The sequence below is a fragment of the Trametes versicolor genome (assembly GCF_000271585.1).
Source record: "Trametes versicolor FP-101664 SS1 unplaced genomic scaffold TRAVEscaffold_3, whole genome shotgun sequence".
Classification (NCBI taxonomy): Eukaryota; Fungi; Basidiomycota; class Agaricomycetes; order Polyporales; family Polyporaceae; genus Trametes; species Trametes versicolor.
The window spans coordinates 880,447-903,821 of NW_007360323.1; the positions used below are offsets into that span (position 1 = coordinate 880,447).

The window sequence follows — 23,375 nt, forward strand, 5'->3', positions numbered from 1 at the left end:
GCCCTCCATCCTCCCGCCCTCCGCACCGTGTATCCTCCTCCGCCCGCCTCGCTCCCTCGCTTGCGCCTACCACCTCTGGGCGCCGTCGTCTCTGGCAATGAGCAGCGTCCACGCTGCCAGCTCCTCCACTCAGACCGTCTCTCCGCCCGCTTTGCCTGCAGAACAGCCACCTTCCCAACCAGGCCCATCCGGGCCTCAAGAGCCGTCTCGCGAGCCCGATGCGCCCTCCGAGCCTGCTGAGAATGAGTCACGCGTCGAATCTGTGCAGACGGCGCAGGATGTGAGCGCGACGGGGCCCGCCGACGGCGCGGGACCGGGCTCGTCGGGCGAGCCCGTCGCGGGGCCCTCGGGCGCGGAGCACGTCGAGGTCGTGGACGCCGAGCAGTCCTCGGTCACCTCCGATGACTCGCAGCAGTGGGCGGAGGACGATAGCCACGAGCTGAAACGCGTCAAGGTGTACGAGCTCATCGGCTCCCGCTGGGTCGACCAGGGGACCGCGTTTTGCTTCGGCGACTTCCAGGACAACGAAGCGCTGCTCATCGCGCGCGCCGAGGAGGACTTCAACCGCATCATTCTGACCACCACCATACGGGCGAACGATGTGTACCAACGACAACAAGGTGCGTGATAAGTCTATCTACGCGTCAGGGACGCGTGTTGCAGCTCGGTCGCTAACCGTGGGTACGCGCGCCGCAGAGACCTTGATTGTCTGGACAGAGCCTGACGGCGTCGACTACGCTCTTAGCTTTCAGGACCCGGAGGGTTGCGCGGAGGTGTGGCACTTCATTGAAGAGGTTCAAAGGCATATGAACACGAGCGGTCAGCACGGAAATCCTACTATGGCGTGAGGCTCGTTGATTGACCTCATTAATTCCACATTACCCCTCAGAAGACATGGCCCTGACGTCCTCGCCATTGATCGGCCCTGAAGGACCCGAGACGTCTCTTACTACCGCCAACATTATCCGGTCAGGTCGCTTGCCGCAGCCGCAGATGGGTATCATAGGGGAGATCGACACTGTAATCAAGACCCTGGCACGGACAGCGCTGGTAAAGGAGCGTGTATGCGAGTACATTCAGAACGAGGTGTGTATATTCTTTCAAATTTGGCAGTGGGTTCACCCAAATCATGTTCTTCGGGCATTTCCTAGGATTACATCAAGGGTTTGATCGACGTCTTCAGCCAGTCCGAGGACTTGGAGAGTCTTTCAGATCTGCACGCACTGTTCAGCTGTATGCAGACCATCCGTATGTTATCCCATTCTTTGCCCGTGGCTTCGTTGCTCAAGTCACGGCTACAGTCCTACTGAACGAACATAGTCTGTATGAGCATATACTGGACGACGATATCTTTATGGGCGTCGTTGGTATACTCGAATGTCCGTGGCTTCAGCATAATTCATGTATCGTACGCCATCCTAATCCTACTGTACAGACGACCCCGAATTCCCCAACTACAAGGCCAACTACCGGGACTTCCTCCGCGAGACCTCGCGCTTCCACCAACCCATCACCATCCGGGACGAGACCATCCAGCGCAAAATCCACCACACATACCGGTTGCAGTTCCTCAAAGACGTCGTGCTCGCGCGTGCCATTGACGACTCGACATTCAACGTGCTAAACTCGTCCATCATCTTCAACCAAATCGACATCATCAACCACGTCCAGAACGACCAGTTGTTCCTCCGCGAGATTGCCGGCATGTTCATGGACGACGACCTGCTTGTCCTTCTCGGTTTCCCGCCAAAGAACACGGAAGCGCGAAAGGAGCAGGAGGCCTCGGACAAGATGGACATCGACCCGTCGTCGGACGCGAAACCGAACGGCGTCGTTCAGCCCAACGGCCATGCCGAGACGGTAGTGGCGGCCAACAAGGGCTTGTCCCCGGAGGAGCTCACACGACGACGAGAGGTCGTTTTCCTGATCCAGCAGCTCTGCGCAATGGGTAAGAACGTGCAACTCCCCGCACGATTACAACTGTTCCGAGTGCTTGTCGACCGCGGGCTCGTCTTCGCTGTCCAATGGGGTCTTTCGCAGTCAGAAACAGAGGAGCAGGGCCGGCAGATGATCGCTGCCTCCGGAGAGATCCTCATGGCGCTGCTCGAGTACGACTTGAATGGCGTACGCGGGCATGTGCTCAAGCAGTTGGGGACGATGGAGCGTGAGAAGGCGAACGGGAAGAACGTGCGAGACAAGGAGACCGTCCTCATGCTCATGTGCAAGGTCCTTGTGCGGAGCCGCGACTTGGCAGTGCAGAGTTTGGTCGGAGAAGCGTTGAGGCAACTGCTGGAGATGGCGACAAATGACCCTGCAGATACGCCGGTGAGCATTCTTTCTTATGCCCAGACTCGTAGGTCGTTAAGCAAGTCTGTCGCAGAATCTCGGCATCAAGCTGCTGCAACAGCGTGTCAAGGACGACCCGGGAATTGAGAAGTTCTTGGACTACTTCTACAAGTTCTGCATCGACGTGCTGTTTCGAACAGTCCACGACGTACCCGAGTACAAGGATATCCCAGGTGCGCTCAGATGCTCTTCCGTACTCTACAAACCTGAGAAACTCATGGCGACGCAGATCCCAGTTTGGTCCTTACCCGAGAAAAGACGAACCTCCTGCTATACCTGTGCGACCTGCTCTCGAACTTCACATTGCAACACTCCTTCCGCAGTCACTTCTTCATCCTCTCCTCCAACGTTGCCCCCCGCGTTGCGAGCCTCCTCCGCTCCAAGGACAAGCATCTACGTCTAGGTACGCATCACAACATATAGAAGGGAATACAGCTCTGACGCTCTCGATCTGGACAGCTGCATTCCGCTTCTTCCGCGTATGCCTCCGCCTGAAAAATGGCAATATCTTCAAGCACCTAATCAAGCACGATGTCTTTAAGCCCATCCTGGAGCTGACCCTGCGCGAGTCGAAGCGCGATAACCTCTTGAGCTCATCATGTCTTGAGTTCTTCGACTATATGCGACGAGTGCGTTTAATATGTGTTTGCTTTACGGCACCATGTACTAATCGCAGTGTAACGCCTAGGAAAACATGAAAGACCTCATCCACCATTGTATGACGAAGCACGAGGACCTAGTGCGGACCCTCGCGGGGTCGCCGCTCGTAGCAGAGAGGTTCAAGGACTTCATCGCGCGATGGGAGATGAACAACGAGCCTCCTCCGGTGGAGAAGGTCGAGAAGTACGTCTACGACCTCACGCCTGTCTCCTTTCCCCTCCTGACGTGTCCTCGCAGACTGCCGACAGGTACTCCCCAACGCGGTTGGGGCCAAGGCAAGTTCCCGGACTCGGCCGAGGAGGACTACTTCAACGCGGACGACGACGAGGAAGAGTCAATACCCATCGTCAGCACCCCGCCACCACGCGGCCTCGGCAGGCGCATCAGGCGTTCCTCCGGGCGGACGAACATCCCCGTTCGCTCGTCGCCGAAGCAGTTCAACGGCGCCCCGCAGCGCATGCCGCCGCTCGGGAGTCTCGTGGACTACGACGAGGGCGACGACGTGGCCGTCGAGAACGCCGCCCCCTTGATGCCCACGCGCGGCTGCTTCGTCCCCGTCGCGCCCCCGGTACCATCACCATCATCGTCAGACGCGCCCCCAGCAAGCCCGCGCATGTCGTATCGACAAGTGTCCGCGCTCAAGTCGCCACTCTCGCCTGAGGAGGACGGCGATATCATGGAGGCGCTCTCGAAAGGCGCCCCATCCTCGCTCCTTGCGTCGAGCCCGCCCGCTGGGATGCCCGAGGGCGGCCTGCGCAGCAAGCGTCCGCGAGACGACGACGATGACGAGCTGCTCGAGCGGCTGGCGAACAAGGCGAAACGCCCCACGCCCAGCCCATCTTCGCCAAATCCTGACAACGACCCTTCGACCGGAGCTGCGAAGCTCGTCCCGGTGAAGGGTGCGGAGGAGGGCCCGAAGAAGTTCAAGCTGAAGATCGGGGTGGTGGGAGCAGCGGTGGCAAACTCCTCGCCGTCGTCGACGAGTCCTTCAAGTACGGGCACGAAGGACGGCGACAATGGTTAGGAAGGGACACTTGGTCTATGCTGGATTTCGTTTCGTATTAGCTAGTACTGGTCTCCGTATGTTGATACACATGCATGTTGTAGAACTTCGCCATACTGATTCATGTTGTTCAACGCTCTCTCTGCACACTGCTTGAGGCTTGGAAGATGGGCTCGTACGCGCGCAAATAGTAGTATACATATGATGTGGAACAAAAGCGTGCTATGTACCCAGGTGAGCTAGCAGAACAGCATGTATGCAAAATGCAGGACAACGGAGCAAGAGGAAACGGTACTTTATGCAGACGAATAACGCAACTCGGGGGCGGGGGAACTAAGGGATACTACCGGCGTGGGTGAAGGGACACTATATGTATCTGTAGAATTCATTTATAGAGCTGGGGTGTGGGGGAAGCCAAATGTAACGGATGAACAGAGGATGAGAGAGTGCACGAGATGCGGCCGGAGACTGGTGAACGTCCAGGGATGTACGAGACGGGTAAATATGCGGGAGACGATATCGCGGATGAGTTCACATAATTGGTACATGCAGGGAGAATTGCGAGTGCGAACGTGGTGGAGTCATCAGCCGACGAGGCTAGCCTCTACATTGGCTGCCGCCGGGGTAAGTGGGTGTGCGATATGGTCGTTGCTGGAGGCCTCAGCGCTGGGCTGATCGGGTATCGAAGAATGAGGGATGCCGAAAGGAGAGAACGTGCTGCTACTGCTCGAGCCCAAGCCATACCCCTGCGGGTTGGCACGAGGGAATGAGGTAGAGGTGGGGAAGACGCCGTTAAACACCCCGGGAGGAGGGGAGAAGAAGCGCGGAGGCGGGGGCGACGTCGTGTAGTGGTAGGAGGAGGTTGGCGAGGTCATGCCAGACGTGTCGCGACGAATAGCCCGAATCGTGTCGGCAGAGTCGGTGTGGCGAGCGAAGATCTCCCCGAAGTCACGATTGGCCTCCTGCAGTGGCTCACGGCTAAGCTGCTGCTGTTGCTGCAAAGATGGACCGCTCCCACCGCTGTTCGGCGTCCTCACGCCCAAAGGGTTCTTGCTGTACGACAGACGGATGCCGCCATTCCTGACCAGGCCGTTGAGGCTGTCGCCGTACAACTCGTTCAGCGCCTTCGTCGCGTACTCCACGGTCTCGAACTATAATGATGTTAGCATGCTGCCGACCTCAAGTGAATTGCATAGAACGTACCTCGATGAAGCACATCGGGCCATTGCTTTTCTGCCGGAAGCAGAGCTTGCGATAGCCCAGCTGCTTCGAGAACAGATCCCGCAAGCGATCCTCAAGGAAACTGAGGGTATAACCACCTGGCGACGTGGAAGTTGGCAAGTTCCCAACGTAGAGCGTGTTGATTGGGGGGTTGTGATCGCTTCCACTCCGACCTGTGCCGGAGCTCGCGCCAGACGCAGGTGACGGGAGCTGGGGCGATGTGGACCCTGACTGAGTAGACACTGCAAGGGCTCCAACTGACTTGACGAGCTCGTCTTCGTGTCCACTCTGCGAACCGCTGACGCTAGACGTTGCCGAGTTCGGCAAAGAGGTGGAGATCTGCCCAAAAGGACCGGAAAGGTTCTGGTGGGGCTGCGGCTCGCTGCTGGGTGACTGAGGGCGAGGCCGTGTGGGGAGGGAGGGGTGCATCGGAAGAGACGCTGGGTTGCTCTCCGGGGAGAACTGCGCGCTGCGGCTGCCTGGCACCGAACCGTTCTGGGAAGATGCTGTGAAGGGGACAGAGAGATTGGCCAGCGCTTCCTGCATCGGGGGAGACGTCTGCAAGCCCGGTGGGGACTGTGGACGAGCAGGAAGACCGGTGAGATGGTGTTGCGGTAAACCCATCTTCCGCAGAGCTGCAGAAGCACTGACGTCCCGCAAGTTGCCCCACGGGCTTGTGAGACCTTCGGACGGCAAGCCCATCCCGCTCTCAGCAGATAGGACGGAGTTCGTCCCCTGCCGGACCATTTGTTGCGGCACGGAGTGGAAGGCCTCGAAAGCGAAGGAGTTCTGGCGCAGGCGCGTGGCTTCCTTCTCCTTCTCCCTGCGCTTCCTTTCGCGCTCCCGTTCGTCTTCTTCGGCGCGCTCTCGTGGCCCACGAGTGTTGAACCCACCGAGGCTCAAGGAGGCAAAGTCCCGCCGACGCTCGCGATCCTCGTCATCGCGGCCATCGAACAACCGGTCACGGCGGTGTGCAAAGCCATTGATGTCGACGCCCATCCCGTTGAGCGCACCGGGCTGCTTGTCCCGCGGAGCGAGCGCTTCGCCCGGGGAGGTGAGGCCCTGCATGCCCGACAGGTTATCCGGAGCGCCTGCGCCCGGAATACCACCCTGGAACGCAGGAAGGCCTGCGGGTCCCACGCCGGGGCCACGCTTGGTGTGCAGGTTCTTCTTCGCCATCTCGGCCTTGAGAACAGCGCCCTTCTCCACGTCCACCCGACGACCCTGGAGGACATCACGCGCCTGGAGAGCATCGGCCCGCGTGCGGAATTTCGCGAACCCGATGATCTGCTTGCGCGGGGGCTGCATTGGCATGTTAGACTGCACGAAATGACCGTCTTCGGCGGAGCTAGGGACCGGCCACGACGTCATAGACCCGTCCCTGCCGCCGTCGATCAGGACACCACCCTGGTTCATGGTAACGAGATTGTAGGGGTCGTTGCTCCCGCCGAATGGCATGGAGAGTCCGGGAGCGCGCCCATTCTGACCGGCGCTGTTCGCGTACGACGTAGACTCCTTGTTAGGAATCTTGAGTGTGGCCGCTTCGAATCCCGAGGAGAACGTGAACATGTTCTGGAACTCGCGCTCCTGATGATGAGGCAGCAGGTGTCAGCGTCCGAAAATCCACATGAGCGGCATGATAGAAGCACGTACCGACATGTCGTCTGGGAAGCCCACGACGAAAATGGTGGAGATCTCCTCCTGTGCCTGAGAGTTGGGGACGGGACCGTTCGTCGGATTCGGGTTCGGGGCGCTCGTCGTCCCATTCCCTTGAACGCCACCCGGGGGTCCTGCACCGTACTGCGGCTGAGCGAGCGGTCCATGACCTAAGGAGTGGTTCCCCAGCCCGTTGGTGAAAGAGCCATGGAAGGCCGCTTGTCCGTTCGATTGGTGAGGAAGCTGGATGGCCTGCCCGTTCTGTAACAGACCCTGTCCGCCGGTAACGCCGCCCGATGGCTTCTGCTGCAGTAAGGTGGGTGTAGAGTCGTATCCCTGTCGGAATATCTCTGAGCCGAACGAAAGCTGCTTGCTCTGGGAGATGCCGTTGATGGGTACTCCTCCGTTGACCTGCGAACCGGCGGAGGGGTCAAAACCTCTTGGAGGATGGTGCAACGTCTCGAGACCGTGAGGGAGGAGTTGAGATTGGGACGGCGTCATGTGGGACATCGAATTTTGGACACCTCCGAACAGTTCGTTGGTCGGAGGGTAGGCAGAGGAAGCAAAGTTGGAGGAGGTATCGCGGAAGGGGGCTGTGTGTCGCTGGCGGTTGGCAAATGCTTGTGTGAAGGCGGTCGACGTCCGGAACGGAGCAGAAGCAAAGCTCCCGTTGACCTTGGTAGAGAAATTAAGAGCATCAGGCTCAGCAGGGGATAGGGAGTAGTCGGAGCTGGGGAGGCCGATGCTGTTCATGCTGTTGTACATTGCGTGCGTGGTATTGTTTTGTGATCCTTGAGCGAACGGGTCTGTGGAGTGCTGTGGTGGCTTGTACTGGTGGGAGTGTGTGTGATTGTTGGGAGAATCCGCGCGAGGGGGGGCGAGAGTTTGCATGGTGAGGTGGTACGGGAGAGAAGGAGAGCCTAGGGAAGATGCTGTGGACAGCGATCCGAATACGGGGCCTGACGCGCCGGCTGCTTCGGAGTCTGATGAGGACACGGGCTCTGCGTCCCCCTGAGCGTCGATGTTGTCAAGGAGGGACCGATTGAGATAGCCCTCGTCGGATGACTGGTTGGCAGGAGTGTAGGGCGCCGGTCGGCGTGCTGCGATGGAGGAGGTCATGATAAACAAAGGAACAACAGTAGAGTACGAGCAGGGAAGGGCGATGGGGCCAGGAAGAGTGGACGATGAAAAGCGAGAGACAGGTTCAGAACATCAACAGCCAGGAAGGCGACGAGGAGAGCGGAGCAGGGGAAACGCGTGTGGCCGTCGTTATAAATACAGACAGGCGAAGACTATAGCGGCTGGTGGTGGTAGAGTAGGAGGGGGCGACGTGCGGGCTGGAGAGGATGCGCGACGCGTGCGAATGGGGTTGAACGAGCGAGTGACGCAGGGTTGTTTAGAGCAGTGCAGGTTGCAGCGAGGGGAGATGGCAGCAGTGAGCAATAGATAGGGCGAGTCGGGGGACGAGGAGGGCAGCGAGGAGAGGGGTGCGCTCGCTGTGGCTGGCGACGAGCAGAGGCTCTGATCGAGGGGGTGTGGGTCAGAAGGCGGGCGGCCGGACCCCCGGACTGGACAACCTCCCCATTCAGCCAGCGGCTTCTTCCCACGCACAGACCACTTTTTCCTCATTGGGCCATCTTCCGTGTACAAACCTAACCTTATTTCGTCCAAACAAAGCCCCACGTGATCCGAAACCCTGCACTCACCAGCGCTTGTGCACCACCAGCCGGTGGGCGTCGTCATTGTGCCCCTCAGTGGGGGGACGCGTACATCCAGCGGCCCATTGTGCGGACGACAATGGTTTTGCGTGTTTGGCAAACAAACTTTGACGTTGAAAGATCGTCAGCCATAGCCGTGCAGAGTAGCAGAAAGCTCGAGCGAGACCAGACAGCGAGTGAACATGGGTGGAAAAAGGCTGAGAGCAAGAGAGAGGATGGTGGAAGAAAGAGCGAAGGAACGGGCGGAAGCCAAGCTTGGACGCTCTCGTGGGCCCACGCGAACGGCCCTTCACGGTGATATTCCAGATCTGCCGAAGGAATGGCCGTTCTCCGTTCTTTCTTTGAGCCCCGGTCCGCCTTGCAACGTTGTCAGTCTAGCTCGTCTCCATATCGCACGCCTTGTATTCGACAGCGTGTTGTATTAATTAGACGCGACTCCATCCTCCCCCAGACCGCCTTTCCACCACGCCTTCTGATAGCTATGGCTAGCGGTCCGTAATGGTGATCGTAGCAGTAAAGACAATTATACGAAAGGTTCGCGTTGCGAGGTATGTATGTAAGGGCAGGACGGCGTGTACAAAGGCATATAGGAGAGCGCGTGATCAACAACGAATCAACAGGTCGAACCAGGTCCTCATCATGAGAAATCATCAGCAGGCGTAAAGAGTAGTTGGGAAAGGTGTGGTATGATCCGCTGGGCAAGCGAGGTCAGCTTGAGACGGCAAAGTATGTCATTGCAACGACAGTTCAACTCACTGTATTTCTCAGACTCTACCTCTCGTATGCCCCCGGCTCCACCCTAGCACCCCTGGCCATCATCATCTGAATCTCCCAGCCCGTCACGAAGCTCACGGCAGACAGTATGATGACCGCCCACAGGACTGCCTCGATGAATCGCCATCGTGCGCGCGACGATGCCTCTGCCATTGCATACGGCGAGCGAGGGTCATAGTACGGCAGTAGTTGCGTTTGCTGGGCTAGTATAGGTGTCGGGCCATAGCCTGCATGTGCGGGAAAGGGGAGCGGTGGACCGACGGAGGTGTTTGGGCTAGCAGAAGTTGATTGATTTGGCGAGAGGTGCTGCTGAGGAGCTGGATGCTCCGAGTATGCAGGCGGTGGTGTCGGAGGCTTCCCAGACGGTTGAGCTGAGACGGTCATAGATGCGGTATGCAGTGGCTCGAGTTCAAGAGACAAGCTGCGCCCGGTCAGGCCATGGTGAGGACATAGTGCATAGCGATGATGTAATGTATAAACGCCCGGCTGCTGCATCCGCGCGCGTTCGCGTCAAGTTCAAGTTCAACTCCATATTTCCAAGAACAATATATTTTCGTGGGTTTCCTAGAACATTCACCGACGCAAACAAGGGGATGCTTTTTGTATCCTGATCGGATGGAGTGAGCTATCACAGATACACCGGCTCGTCTTTGACCTGGCAACTCTCGACTTTCGATCTCTCTTTTGATTCGTTTGGTCATTAGAGGTGTACCTTCGGCGTGGCCGTCGCCCATGGGTACGCCTCCGGGTGCGCGGGAAAGGGCGATATGTCGCTAAAGTTCACCTGCGTCGGCGTGCCGAAGAAGACCTTGCGCACGAATGGCTGTACTACAGAACTACACGGCAAGGTCAGCAGAATGTCCACTGCGATGCTGCAAAGCCCTCACTATCCAGTATCGCCGCAGTGGCCATCATCCGGCGGATGACGGACATGGACTCCGATATTCTCGCCCGCACCGAGCCAATCGAAGACAACCTTCGCCCCGCCGTGTGTCACGCTGATCGAGCCTTCGGGGTTGATCTGACAACGTGCTCAGCGTTGTGTGAAGTACTACGGGGAAACAAGTACTCACCCACCAGTCCTCCTGCCCTTCATCCCAGAGTACTGCCCGCTACAGCAGGGGCATTGGTCAATTGTTAGCGTCTCGAAGGAGGGGCGGAGCACCCACCGGTGCGATGAGCGACACCAATTCATGCGCGTCGAACGGGAGTCGGGAAGAGTTCCCGGGAATGTTGACAAACTCGCCCAGTACGGTGTTGCTCCAGTACGGAAACCCGCCAAAGATGTTGTTGATTCTCTCCGCTGCGCCTTCTACAGGCGGAATGGACGCATCAGGAATGGTATAAGGGAGCTGGCTTGGTGTGCGATACTCACGACTCTCATAGTAGTAGCGCCATGGCCCGATGCCCTCTGCGCCGCTCGACAAGGGGAGCGAGAGCTTGATCTAAGAGTATAGTGTTAACCCGCGTATGAAGAGACTCGTGCGATATATGACCCTACTCTTTTGTCGAATATGCCTGCCGCAAGGGCAGACTTGCCAAAGCGCGAGCAACCGATAACCCCCACACGAGCTGTGTCCACCTCTGGAGCAACTTGCTCTATCGCGTCCAGGATCCGGTGGTGAGCCCACGCCCATGCCGTCAAAGTGCCTGCGTCCATGACCTGCGTCACCATGCACAGCCCACATTATTGGTAGAGATAACGTACCGATATCACGGTCGTCGTATAGCGTCCAGAATGCCCCCGTTCGAGCTGTCGAGTCAACTGCGACGGTGCTGACGTCGAACGTAGCGAGGGCGACGCCCGAGTCCAGGAACGGCCCGTTGTCAATGGAGCCCGGGTTGATCATGACTGGTACCCGTCCAGCATGCGTCGCATTCCTCGGCGGGAAGGTCAAGATCGCGGGGAAGCTGGCCGACTTGCCGTCGACGAAGACATTGATCGTCAGGTTGTCTCTCGACCTCCGAGCCACGACCCGCTCGCGAGAGTGGTCGGGATAGAAGCCGTAGAGGTATTGCTGCACGAGCATCATGAGCTCCTCTCGGCGGCATTCCCAGTCGGCGCGCGAGCTGACGCGGCGGTTAGACAGCCGGAACGTGAACGGGTCTGGCAGAGTGTCGATGATAGGGAAGTCGGAGGGCTTTGGCAGTTGAGCCTGCGACACGTCGCACCTTGTGGGCGCCGCCGCATTTGCAGACCCAAGAAACACCAGGAAGAACAAAGCCCGCAGGAGGTGAAGCATGGCGCAGAGACGAGTCTTTCGATCACATCCCCTCATGTGGGGTGCTTTAAAGGACATACGCAGGGCCCGGCTGCCTCGTCCCGAAGGGCGAAGTACTTGGGGTGATCTGCAGACTCATGAGTGATATGAAGAATAGCATTCAACCTCGATCTGCAAGTGCAACGTCGTATGAGGGGAGTTCGAAGGTCTAGGAGGTCATTCGAGGAACGGCGGCGAGCGGTCGCGGCAGTGTCACGTAACTCACCTTCAGCTGAGCGTAGCAATACATTGGATGTATGCAACGCAGGCTATGCGCGTGATGCGACTTCCTCGAGAAGCGGTATTCGCGATGGATAGGAACACGGACCTTAGACCATCTGCACGATACCGGACGGACCGACGGACAGTTGCGTCCAATTCTATTACATTGAATAGCAGCTTGGCCGTGAATGAGAGGCACGGAGTAGGTTGGTCGTCTTAAGCTGAGAGAGTATAGACGTCTTGTAGGAATGGGGGGAAATTTGCGTAGCAGCAGGTTGATGTACTTTGAATCAATCATTTGCTCATGAGGCACGCCAGAACAAGCCACCGCCATGCCACTGGTAGGTTGGCACGGCGAAGGCAACGAACATTCATGCTACAAAACACTTCAGTATAAGAGACTACAAGCATAGGCACCATACACAGCGTACCTCGTGATAATCCCGACTGAAAATTGGTCCTTTCACCAGCGCTGACATGTTGAATGTGTACTCAGTGCATGTTTCCGGAGAACTTGTTACCATAAGTTGCAAAAGTGGAGTAACATAGAGCGTTTCCTCTTCTTGCGTGAAGAATATTGCCCATCATCCGGAGGAAAAGAGATTGAGATAGAGCAAAATAGGGGAGGCATCGATTGCGTTGAACATGGTGGGAGTTCGAGAGCACGAGGACTGTGAGGGACGAGAGCCTATCTACGCCACCAAGGCGTAACGTTAGAAGATAAGATTAGATCGAAATGGACTCTGGCCTCCATCTATTGAGCCGCCATCGAGATGAGTCCGTGGGCTTTCGTGACTTGCTCTCTCGCCATTGCACTGCATCCACCTCTGCATTACAAACAGTGCGATTTGTCTCAGCATACATCCTAGCGGCTTGCTATCTGAAAACACCTACCGGCAATGGCCAACACCTCCGCAGCGTGGTCTCCGAGCTCTTGGAGGAGCAAGCATGCAGCGCAAGTGAGTTGTACGCCGCTAGAGCTATGAGGGACCTGTTCTTACATGCGCGTCACCAAGGATGTGGTTTACCCTGATCGCGAGAAACTGGACAAGTGAGTCACGCAACGGGGCGATCGTATGGGGGACACCTCTCAACCTCACTCCAGGGTCCTCGGCAAAATTCAGACATTGCCTCCCCTAGTCTCACCCTCAGAGGTGCGGTGATACCCCGAAGGATGTCAGAGAATATCGGTTAGGAACCTCTATGCAGATCGAGAGGCTTCGGCATCAACTCAGTCAAGTGCAGCAAAACGAAGCCTTCCTGCTCCATGCAGGTGACTGTGCGGAGAGCTTTGACGCCTGCACGCAGGTGAAGTTCGATATTCACTGTGCTGCATATACTTTACTCAAATAATCCCATAGGAAAACATCTCCGCGAAAATAGGACTCATTCTGTCTTTCTCTCTCATCGTCGTATGGGGTGCCCGCAAGCCCGTAGTAAGTTTCAATCACCTGACGACATGTGCAGAGGGATGAATCTATGGTATAGGTGCGCATTGGGCGTATTGCCGGGCAATATGCGAAACCCAGGAGTAGCCCGGTCGAGAAGATTGGTGATCGTGAAGTCCCAAGTTTCCGGTAGGCCGTCATGAGCTGAAATCATTGGTCACTACGGCTCATGAACCCTCCACAGAGGCGACAACGTGAACGGGTAGGTGTACTGGCTTCCATTAACGGATGAACGTGCTGACTTGCTCTGAAAGTCTTGACCCCAATGATCGCACACCAGACCCGGATCGTATGCTCAGGTAAAATAGGACAGTCGTGACAAATGTTTCCCTCAAAACTCACCGTTCGGCATAGCGCATACTTCCACTCCACCGCGACGCTCAACCATGTCCGGAGTCTACTCACATCTGGATTCGCGTCTTTGCATCATCCCCAGGACTGGTCCCTCACTCATGTCCGCTCTCCCGCTTTGAGGTACGTCCACCCAGGACAGAATTACAAGAAACCTCATTCGTATGAACCGCACACTATAGAGAAGAGTTTGAGCGCATCACGGAGGGTCTTTCGGACGCCCTGGGCTTCACGCGCACAATCGGCCTTGGCAAAGAGACCGTGAGCTACGAGCAGGGCGGCGGCCGCGGCGCGCTCGGTGAAGTCGACTTCTACACCAGGTCGGTGTTGCATCAGCATTCACTCTCCCTCGTTATGCTGACGCCGTTCCAGCCACGAGGGCCTCATGCTCGACTTCGAGGAAGCCATGACGCGCGAATTCCGCATCCCCTCATCGCTCGGATCTCCGCAGGGATCCTCCCCGAAGGTTCACTATAACACATCTGCCCATTTTCTCTGGATCGGTGACAGGACCAGACAAATTGACGGAGCACACGTCGAGTACTTCCGCGGCATCCGCAACCCCATCGGTGTCAAGGTCGGGCCTAGCATGAAGGCTGACGAGCTCGTGCGCCTGTTGAACAGTGAGTAGATAACGGTGACATCTGCATAGCGCAAACACTGACTAACTTTCTGTAGTCGTGAATCCCGACAGGGAGAGCGGCAAGGTCACATTGATCACTCGCTACGGTGCAGGCAAGGTAGGTCTCACTTGCACCTTCGCGCCTTACGTTGGTCCTTAACCAATCTGGCAGGTGGAGGACAACCTCGCCGGACATATTCGCGCAGTACAGGAGTCGGGACACCCGGTCATCTGGATCTCCGACCCCATGCACGGAAAGTGAGCAGAAACCCTCCTTGACCCATACCCGATGGTCGCTCACGCTCGCCTTCCAGCACTCTGACGTCCGCATCCGGGCTCAAGACACGCAACTTTGGCACAATCATCAGCGAATTGACCGCGTGCCTGCGCATCCACGCAGAGTGCGGCTCGCACCTCAACGGCGTCAGCCTCGAGTTCACTGGCGAGCTCGCCGAGGATGGGTTCAGCGTAACCGAGTGCCTGGGCGGCAGCATGCGTCTCAGCGAGGACCAGCTGCCTCTGCGCTACCAGGTTCGTCCCAAGAAACATGTACAGCGCTGTTTAGTTATTGACGCGCCATGCAGTCGTTCTGTGATCCGCGCCTGAACTTCGAGCAATCTCTCGGTGAGTGCACCACCGGGTCGCGTATAAGTGTTGCATGCTCATAATGTGATAGACGTGGCGTTCTTGATCTCCGACCACTTCAAGAAGGAGCGCACGGGTAGCAACAGGTCATACGGCGACGTGCTCTACTCTGAGTTGGGAGGCCGCAAGTTGGCCTAAAAGTGAAGGCCATGCTCGACAATCGCAGTTGTATCAATGTAATATCAGCGTAACATACGCGGCGTTCAACACGTTTCAACCTCGGCCTAGCCGGGTCCCCAGATTTCTAGCATCTCAGCGCTCAGCGCTGACTCTCCGTACACCTGTGCACGTGTGCGCAAAGTCTGTACAACGTCAACCAAGTTCCCTAAGCAGTTCAAACGTACGCGAAAGCTAGCTCACCCGTCACAGAACTTGGGGTCTACCGCAGCTCGTACGTTCACTCACGCAAATTATTGCAGGCTTGCTGCATTACTCACAAGTTCTCCTCACAGGCGTGCACTAGCTCATTTGAGAATCCGAAGCGTGCCTTCGTGCTGGCTGCGATGGTTTCATGGGAACCTATGCTAAACAGCACACTTACGAAGGGCATTTACGTTATTCTGCAGTGAACCATGACCGATACTCTAAGGGATGCGGCGACTTCTCCTCGAGCCTCGAGTGCTGCGGCGCTGGCTGGACATCCATAAAAGCAGCCAGCCTTGATATCGGGTCCCGCACTACCAACTCACCTTTCTCACTGTCCTCAACCACACCATGCTCAACTGGTCTTTCTTCCCCGGCCTTTTCCCCGATGCTCTGCTCCCCGCAGCCCCGCCTTGGCTGCGCTCGTTCCTAAGGGTGCCCGACAGGACCGACATCTAGGCGTATGTCTCTGCTCGTCGGGGAGAAACGAGCTAGCTTCACCTATTCCTAGCACACAGTGCGTAGTGTCTGGCAAGACACGGTTGATGTGGCTCAACAACATCTCTTGGCGCAGGTCGGTGAGCATTTTGAAGCACAACCTGACGATTTCGGCCACGCCTACTCATGCAAATTTACCCTATTGCACCGATCAGTTCAAGTTGTGTTAGCGTTGTACTCGTGTAGACTGTTGCGCGCAACGTAGCCGGCGTGAAGCAGCCTGGCTATAAAACTATCACCCACAATATGGCCATTTTCTTCGCTCGTACCTTCATGCCATGCCAAGGCAAGTAGGCGGACCAGCCCCTCTACCTCCCAGCTAGCAACACCGACCTCGCCTCGACGCGTCGCCTTTCTGCATCCCGTGACCGCATGTAGGAACGATCACGCTCGAGTCCGTTTACAGTTACGCGGAGTTAACGTTCAGCTAGTGACTAGCAGTAGCTGGCCGTTCCCGCTCTTCCACACGACCGCCCAACGACCCCCATGACCTTGCGAAGATCCATGCAAACCGGCTCTGGACACTCTCGCGGGCCTGGCCCTGGCAATATTGGATGGTGACATAGCCTTCTCCGGCCGAAGCTATCGATGCACCACCCATGCGCCGTCCTGCGTGCTCTCGAAGTCTCTCCTAAGAGCATAGACATGCCACAAGTGGCAGAAGGTTTGCATTAATCTACCGCAGCACGTCTATACCTGTCGCATCCACTCACCTGCTCGCGGCACGACCCCACGCCCTGCTTCGCCTGCGCTGCGGCAGCCCATCGTGACCGCCGCGCTCCGTCGCTGAGCGGGGAAGCTCATCTCTTCCTGACCACATCGTGGTGTCCATGACCTGTTCCACACGTCAACAGAGCCGCCCCAGGTGCCGCGGTAGCGTTTGTGCTCACATAAAAGCAGCGCGGTGCTCCCAACGAATCCCTATCTCATCATGGCCTACAGTCCCCTTCCCGGCCGCTCCGACACCCGCCCCGCCTCCCCGCGGTGCGCCTTCTTCTCTCGGCGCTGGTACGTCTGCCAACGTCCACGTCTGCCATGCCAGAGCTGAGCTGCCGCCGCTGACACTCCGTATTCACAGAGCATCATGCCCACACGCGCGACCGTCAAGACTCACCCCGAGTCGCGCGCAGGCAGCTCGCTGAGTAAACCGAACGCCCACCGGTGCGCTCATATACCGCTCATTTTTCGAAGTGACTTTAGCTGACTATATATTGGCTGTGTTGTTCGTCGTTCCGCTCGCTGCGGTGTGGATTGGCGTCGGTGCTTGGATTGGGCGGTGAATAGTGGGAACGTCGCGCGTATCGCCGGCCTATAATGTATCGAAAACCCAGATATACATGGTCGCTGTCGTTGCATAGGCTGTCGCCCGAGTGGGGTCCCAAGAAAGTGTGAGAATGCGCGTTCCAACGGTAAAGCGGGACCGGGTCAATTGGTCTCGTGAATGACGGGCGAACGAGACTTTGCGAGCGATCGAACGCTGTCCGTTGTCCTTTATTTCTCCATTCGACGTGCAGTAGGAAAAGACATACCAGGGGGTAGACGTCGCTACTTCGTATCTTGCAATGAATTACATCACTACCTTTCCGGCACAATGCATCCGTGGAACTAGATGCGAAACGGTATCCTTTGCTAGTCTGAATGGTGTGAATTCATGCACGCAGCCCTATGGGGATACTGTGCTAACATGCCCAAGGACGCACGGCAAGTCGCCAGATGTAATTACACTTACCGCCCGGCACCCTTCTACGGCTTTCTCTCCACGTCGAACAGACGCACCCCTGAGCGCACTGACCCGACGCTACGCTTTCCGAAATCCGCATCTGCAAGCGTGCGCTCGGCAGGGGGCACATCGAGTGAATCGAGGAGGAAGTCCGCCTTGCCAGGCATAATCGGCCGCAGGAGGATGCCGCATATACGGAGGGCCTCGAACATGAGCGCCTGTACGTCTGCTGCGACCGCCGGGGACGTCTCTGGCGACCACGGCGCGGCCTGCGTCATGAGGAGATTCGCCTGTGGGACCACAAAAACGCGTCAGGGATTATGGGAGGCGGTGAGAAGGAAGCACGCACCTCCTGAAGAGCCAGAATGACCGTATCGACCGCGTCTGCGAGCTGGAAGCTGCGCATGTTCGCCTCGTACGTCGGCGCGAGCCCTTTGAGGGCTGCAATGAGAGGCGTGAACGCCGTGGACTCGGATATCGCGGTCACTGTGGGCTTGGGGATGCCGGAGACACGCTTCGTGATCTTGGCGGAGGCCGCTCGCATGTACAAGTTGCCGAGAAGGGAGGTAATCTCCCTGCTATGCTTGTGAAGCTGCTCTTCGGACCAGTCTGTCGAGAAAATTCCTACGGGTTAGCATTGCCGGCCACTGCAGGGTGCACGAAGAAGTAAGGGAGATGAAGACTGACCCACGTCGTCCTTAAAGCGGCCCCCGACGCGCGCGAGGTAGAACCGCACGATGTCGAGGCCGATCTCGTCGATTGCCTTGATGGGGTCTGCAACATTGCCGAGAGATTTGGACATCTTCGTGCGTTCGACTGTCCAGTGAGAATGTGTGAGGAGCGTGCGTGAAAGCGGCAGGTTGAGCGCTTTGAGCATCGCAGGGAAATAGATGGCGTGGAAACTGTTGATGGAGGGGCCGAGTGTCAGAAAACGGGGGCGGAAGGATTTTGAGGTGAATGCATACCGGAGTATGTCTTTGCCAATGACTTGCAAATCTGGTGGCCAGCCTACGCTGTATCCTTTCCCACCAGTCGCGCTCCAGGGGTATTCCACGGCGGAGAGGTAGCACGTGAGTGCGTCGATCCACACGTATATCGTGTGTTTCGGATCGTTGGGCACAGGAATGCCCCAGGACAGTCGTGATCGCAGGCGCGAAATTGACAGGTCCTCGAGTGGTTCCTGCAGCGCTTTTATCACATCAGCATGAAACTGTGGCGGCTGGACTGCCCCGGGATGTGCAGTATAGTGCTCGATGAGCGCAGACTGGAAGGCAGAGAGGCGGAACTTGTAGTTCTCCTCTTCCTGCCATTCGACCCGGGATCCCGAGGTGGTGGAGATATAGTACTCCTCGCCATCTTGATTTCGTGCCTCAACCTGACCAGGCGGGTAGAAGGTTTCGTCCGAGACGGAGTACCAACCCGCGTGCTGGCCTTTGTAGATCAGCCCACGAGCTTCCAGTTCGTTCTGTAGACAAAATGAGCACACCCTCGCGACTACGTATGTTAGTCGTGCTCACCCATAGATGCGAGACGGCCTCAGCATGTTGGCGTTCAGTTGTTCGGAGGAAGCGGGTATTCGTTGCGTTTGCTTTCTGGGTGAGGTTCTACCTTGGTACACCATGTCAGTTAAAGGTTCGTGGGATATACACGCTCCAGGACGTACGCGAAAGTGTTCGCTCAGCTGATCACAGAATGCTAGTGGCTCCATTCCCTTCGCCTTTGCAGCGTTCTGTAATTTTAATCCATGCTCGTCTGTACCGGTTACGAAGCGAACCGGCCGCCCAGGATCTACGAGTTTGGCATGACGCGCGAAGATGTCTGCGACGACCAAGGAGTGCAGGTGTCCAATATGTGGTGCTATCGAATTCGGTGAGCACCCCGATCCCGGAGGTTTGTGCAGTACGTGATGCTCACCAGCATTAGGGTAGAATATGGGGGTCGTAACGTAGTACGGCTTCACGCCTGCATTATCGGAGTACCTCCGGTGTTTTACCTTCAGAGCATGTGCGTGTTTTGAGACGGAGCGGATGGAGGCAAGCGTCCTCATCGACATAGGCAACGGCGGTCCAGTGCCAACACCATGAGCGCGCTGTCCGACGCGTCCCGCACCAGCGGTCCGACAGTCTCCCACGGCTCGGGACGAATAGGCGCTCATCGGGGAAGCGGTCCAGACCCTAATCGGGTAACTGGCCGCTAACGGCGGGAATCACCACGTCCGCTGCTCTCCCCTGCCGCTCGCGCGATTGAGGTTCCTGACTCGCGGTCTCTATCTCCCCCCCTCTGTCACGGCAACCAGCTCAGCCCTTGCGCCTCCCGAACGCTCCGTTCTGCCTGCGCGCGACCTCAACGCTAGCACCGATAGTGCGTCACAACCAGGATCGGTAGCAGGCCTACCCCATCGCAGCAGAGGCCATGTCCGACGCTTTCTCTGATCTCTGGAACTCGACTGGGGTGGCCAAGCCAGCCGAGCCTCCTCGCAAACTTGGTTCTCTAGCATCCGCGTCGCCTGCGCCAGCTGCTGCACGAAGGCCTCAAAACGATGTGTTCTCTATGCTCGCCGCCGCAGGTTCGTCCTCGAACGTCGGTTCGCGGTCTGTAACCCCCGCGCATACTCCCGCGCTCGGGTCGAATGGCCCCGCAAAGCCGATTCAAAAGGCCGCCAGCACGGGTACCGCGTTGGGGGGCAGCGACGCGTTCAGCGGCCTCCTCTCCGGCTTCTCATCTACGCAGTCCGCGAACGGTGCGAACCTGACGATCGCTCAGCGCGCAGCACTCGCGGAGAAGGAGCGACGGGAGCGCGCGCAGCAGCAAACATCCAACCCCCCGCAGGCTGCACATGCTTGGGCCGGATTGGACGCGTTAGGAGGCAGCTCCGCTACAGCAAACACTCAATCATCCACGACCAGCCATGACCCGCTTGATGATCTAGGATTCGGTGCCTTTACATCCTCCTCTACCTCTACCTCCCCACCTATCAAAGTCACCCAGTCTGCTCCCCAGGCCGACGACGACTGGGGCTTTGGAGAATTCTCTTCTCAGCCTGCGCCTGCGCCTGCCCCCGCGGGGAAGCGCAAGGGGCCCGCCGCTTCCGGGTTTGATGATCTTCTCGGCTTCGACGACTTCAGTGCGCCTGCTGCGTCCCGTCAATCATCTTCCCCCGCGCCTCCAAGATCCGACACACTAGGGGACTTCGACTTCGGGAACCGGGAGGATGGTCTGCTAGGTGGCCAGTCTAGCGATGAAGATGATATCCTTGGAGACCTGAGCAAACCAGTGGAGAAGTTGGCAGCGGTAAGTGCGTGCGGTGCGGACGGACGCAGCTCCCGGATTGATGTCTGCCGCAGAGACAGTCCGCCCGCAACACGCCTTCTCCCCGACTGCCGCCATCTGGGCAGCGGTCTCGCGCGGTGTCGCCACCGCCCCACGTCCTGGGTCAAATCGTCGAGATGGGGTTCTCGATACAACAGGCACGCGTTGCGCTCGCGGCAACGGACACCGGTCTGGACGTGCAAGCCGCGTTAGAGACCCTGCTCTCAAACGGCGCCGGCTCCTCTTCTCCCGCTCCTGAGCAGCAACAAGAGGCACGGAGGCGGCCCCAGCGGGAAGCTGGGCACGATCGGTACTACGAATCGGATGAGGAGGCACCGCCCGCGCGCCAGGCACCGCGTACCGCGGCACGTCCCTCGCCCCAGGCACAGCGGTCCGTACGCGAGCGTCCACCGCGAGAGGGCGACGCCTCGGCAGATAGCCAGCAGAAGTTGCAGGAGCAGGCAGACAAGCTACTCGCGCAGGCGAGCGAAGTGGGCATCAACCTCTTAAACCGCGCCAATGCGTTCTGGAAAGAGGGCAAGGAGCGAGCGCAGCGAGTCTATGAAGAACGCGTAGCTGGTGCTGCTGCGGCCGGCCCGTCAAGGCAGTCCCCTGGGGATGGTGCGCGGCGGAATGGGAAACCGAAGTGGATGCAGGATGCGGAGGACGAGGGTCATGTATCTCCTGTTGTGCATGACAGTGGCTTCAAGGACGATGATGACGAGATCTCACCACTACCCAAGCGACCGCAAGCAAAGCAGGCGCAAGCTCCGCCTCGCACACGAGAACAACCTTCTGCGGAGAGCCCTGCCTCGCGTCTCAAGGTCGGCAACCTGTTCTCAGACGATCCCCCTGCAGTCTATGTATCGCCATTTCGGCGCAAGGGCCCTGCTCGTGCTCCGGCTGCCGATGCCGCCGCTTCCTCCGCTCCTGCCACGCCTGTCCAGAAGCCGTCACCCTCTCCCGCTCGCGCTCCGTCCCCTGTCGCACTCGTGCAGCGGCGTACCGTGTCCGCATCACAGGCTGCTATCACCCAATCAGCGCAGAAGAAGGCAGCAGGGACGGAGAAGTTCAAGCTCGGCCAGTACGCGGAAGCGGAGAGCCTGTACTCCGCAGCTATCAGCGCCCTGCCGCAATCACACCTGCTCCTCGTCCCTCTCTACAATAATCGCGCCCTCACGCGTATCAAGACCGGGGACCACGGCGGCGCGATCGAGGATAGCACCACAGTGATTGAGCTCATCGGTGCGGCGTACCATCCCGCGCGCGAGGAGAAGATTACGCGGGTGGAAGACGGCGCGGGCGTCGACCTCGCGGATGGGCTCGTCAAGGCATGGTGGCGCCGTGCGGAGGCGTACGAGGGCAAGGAGAAGTGGGATTCTGCGCGCCAGGACTGGGAGTCCATCGCCGGCGCGGACTTCGCGGGCAAGGTGCGCGCGGAGGCGGTGCGGGGAATTGGGCGCTGCCGGCGCATGCTCAAGACGGACGTCGAGACGGGCGTGTCGACTGCGTCTGCGCCTGTATCCCGTCCTAGTGTCGGTGCTGCGAAGCCACGGGTGGCACCGAAACCCAAGCCGAAGCCGGCGGCGCGTGGGCCGTCGCCCCCCTCAGAAGCCGTGAACCGTCTGAAGGAGGCAAACGAAGCGCAGGAGGCGGAAGAACAGGCACGCCACGACCTCAAGGACGCAGTAGAGGGGCGGCTCGGCGCATGGAAAGCAGGCAAGGAGACGAACCTGCGCGCGCTCATCGCGAGCCTCGACACTGTGCTGTGGCCCGAGCTTGGGTGGCAGAAAGTGGGCATTCACGAGCTCGTGTCGCCGTCGCAGGTGAAGATCAGGTACACGAAGGCGATCGCGAAAGTGCATCCCGATAAGGTGCGTGGTTCCGGTGCCTCTGCTTCGGTTTTGCGTCGGGATTTGGGTTTAGGGCGTCGTCGCGAGCTTAGCGCGACCCACCCGTTTGCGCGCGCTCCGTGCGGCGAGAGGGAGCGGGAAGATGGCATGGCTGATGAGATTGCGTTTGATGCAGCTCAACGTGCGCAACACGACGGTCGAGCAGCGCATGATTGCGAACGGCGTCTTCGGGACCCTGAACGAGGCGTGGAACGCGTTCAAGCCGTAACGCGATTCTTGGTTAACTCTGTGCGGGATGGGAGGCTGCGGGCTTGTTCGGACGGTTGTATGCGTAGGAACATAGAGCGTGTCGGCGATATAGGTGCGACACCGAGCGTGCGGCGTGTAGGACTATTTGGTGGGTGCATCGAATATATATATCCGGTTTCTTCTCCAGGGCTTCTTGCTGCGCACCCTGCCAAGCGCGCTGTAGAATGTACGTACACCGATCGCGAGATATTCGGACAGTACAAATAGAAGCCGCGACGCATGGAAACGTGGCTGCTAAGCGAATGTTTGGTAGCCACAACTGTCGGACCGTGGGCGGCGGAAGCACATTCCGCGTCTCAAGCGTGCTCTCGGGCTGCACAGCATCCAGTGGCGGAAGACTGCTCCTCCGGAGGCCTGGAGCTCATTTGCAGCAATCCCGAAGACGATAGGGTTTAC

General features: G+C 58.2%; 7 protein-coding genes across 7 annotated transcripts; 3 read left to right on the forward strand and 4 right to left on the reverse strand.

Annotated features, from left to right (window-relative positions):
* Positions 1-97: 97 nt before the first annotated feature.
* TRAVEDRAFT_118082 (DUF625-domain-containing protein) lies at positions 98-4,030 on the forward strand (the record flags this gene model as incomplete). The annotated part of the gene is made up of 11 exons (XM_008037196.1): positions 98-620; positions 697-819; positions 890-1,086; positions 1,152-1,248; positions 1,302-1,379; positions 1,436-2,325; positions 2,381-2,519; positions 2,576-2,749; positions 2,806-2,975; positions 3,035-3,189; positions 3,244-4,030. The coding sequence occupies 11 exons, from the start codon at positions 98-100 to the stop codon at positions 4,028-4,030; spliced, it is 3,333 nt and encodes a 1,110-aa protein (XP_008035387.1).
* Positions 4,031-4,593: 563 nt separating this feature from the next.
* On the reverse strand, positions 4,594-7,777 carry TRAVEDRAFT_34908 (uncharacterized protein; the record flags this gene model as incomplete). Its single annotated transcript, XM_008036712.1, has 3 exons — positions 4,594-5,160; positions 5,213-6,817; positions 6,884-7,777. 3 exons carry the CDS (start codon positions 7,775-7,777, stop codon positions 4,594-4,596), a joined length of 3,066 nt encoding a protein of 1,021 aa, XP_008034903.1.
* Positions 7,778-9,024: 1,247 nt separating this feature from the next.
* Positions 9,025-9,762, reverse strand: TRAVEDRAFT_162545 (uncharacterized protein; the record flags this gene model as incomplete). Its single annotated transcript, XM_008037197.1, has 2 exons — positions 9,025-9,298; positions 9,361-9,762. The coding sequence occupies one exon, from the start codon at positions 9,760-9,762 to the stop codon at positions 9,376-9,378; it is 387 nt and encodes a 128-aa protein (XP_008035388.1). The 3' UTR covers positions 9,025-9,298; positions 9,361-9,375.
* Positions 9,763-10,078: 316 nt separating this feature from the next.
* Positions 10,079-11,621, reverse strand: TRAVEDRAFT_44227 (uncharacterized protein; the record flags this gene model as incomplete). The annotated part of the gene is made up of 7 exons (XM_008036813.1): positions 10,079-10,214; positions 10,266-10,399; positions 10,452-10,490; positions 10,548-10,690; positions 10,754-10,823; positions 10,880-11,028; positions 11,087-11,621. 7 exons carry the CDS (start codon positions 11,619-11,621, stop codon positions 10,079-10,081), a joined length of 1,206 nt encoding a protein of 401 aa, XP_008035004.1.
* Positions 11,622-12,729: 1,108 nt separating this feature from the next.
* TRAVEDRAFT_56718 (DAHP synthetase) lies at positions 12,730-15,167 on the forward strand. Its single transcript, XM_008036970.1, has 16 exons — positions 12,730-12,820; positions 12,878-12,912; positions 12,967-13,015; positions 13,071-13,169; positions 13,223-13,297; positions 13,350-13,438; positions 13,494-13,511; positions 13,564-13,608; positions 13,664-13,783; positions 13,843-13,980; positions 14,033-14,283; positions 14,339-14,400; positions 14,455-14,540; positions 14,597-14,813; positions 14,867-14,906; positions 14,959-15,167. The coding sequence occupies exons 1-16, from the start codon at positions 12,761-12,763 to the stop codon at positions 15,063-15,065; spliced, it is 1,491 nt and encodes a 496-aa protein (XP_008035161.1). The 5' UTR covers positions 12,730-12,760; the 3' UTR covers positions 15,066-15,167.
* A 2,252-nt stretch (positions 15,168-17,419) lies between these two features.
* On the reverse strand, positions 17,420-19,561 carry TRAVEDRAFT_69764 (methionine--tRNA ligase MSM1; the record flags this gene model as incomplete). Its single annotated transcript, XM_008037198.1, has 7 exons — positions 17,420-17,798; positions 17,858-18,117; positions 18,196-18,410; positions 18,474-18,973; positions 19,026-19,112; positions 19,172-19,365; positions 19,423-19,561. The coding sequence occupies 7 exons, from the start codon at positions 19,559-19,561 to the stop codon at positions 17,532-17,534; spliced, it is 1,662 nt and encodes a 553-aa protein (XP_008035389.1). The 3' UTR covers positions 17,420-17,531.
* A 359-nt stretch (positions 19,562-19,920) lies between these two features.
* On the forward strand, positions 19,921-22,938 carry TRAVEDRAFT_34913 (uncharacterized protein; the record flags this gene model as incomplete). Its single annotated transcript, XM_008036713.1, has 3 exons — positions 19,921-20,807; positions 20,855-22,691; positions 22,846-22,938. The coding sequence occupies 3 exons, from the start codon at positions 19,921-19,923 to the stop codon at positions 22,936-22,938; spliced, it is 2,817 nt and encodes a 938-aa protein (XP_008034904.1).
* Between the last annotated feature and the right edge of the window lie 437 nt (positions 22,939-23,375).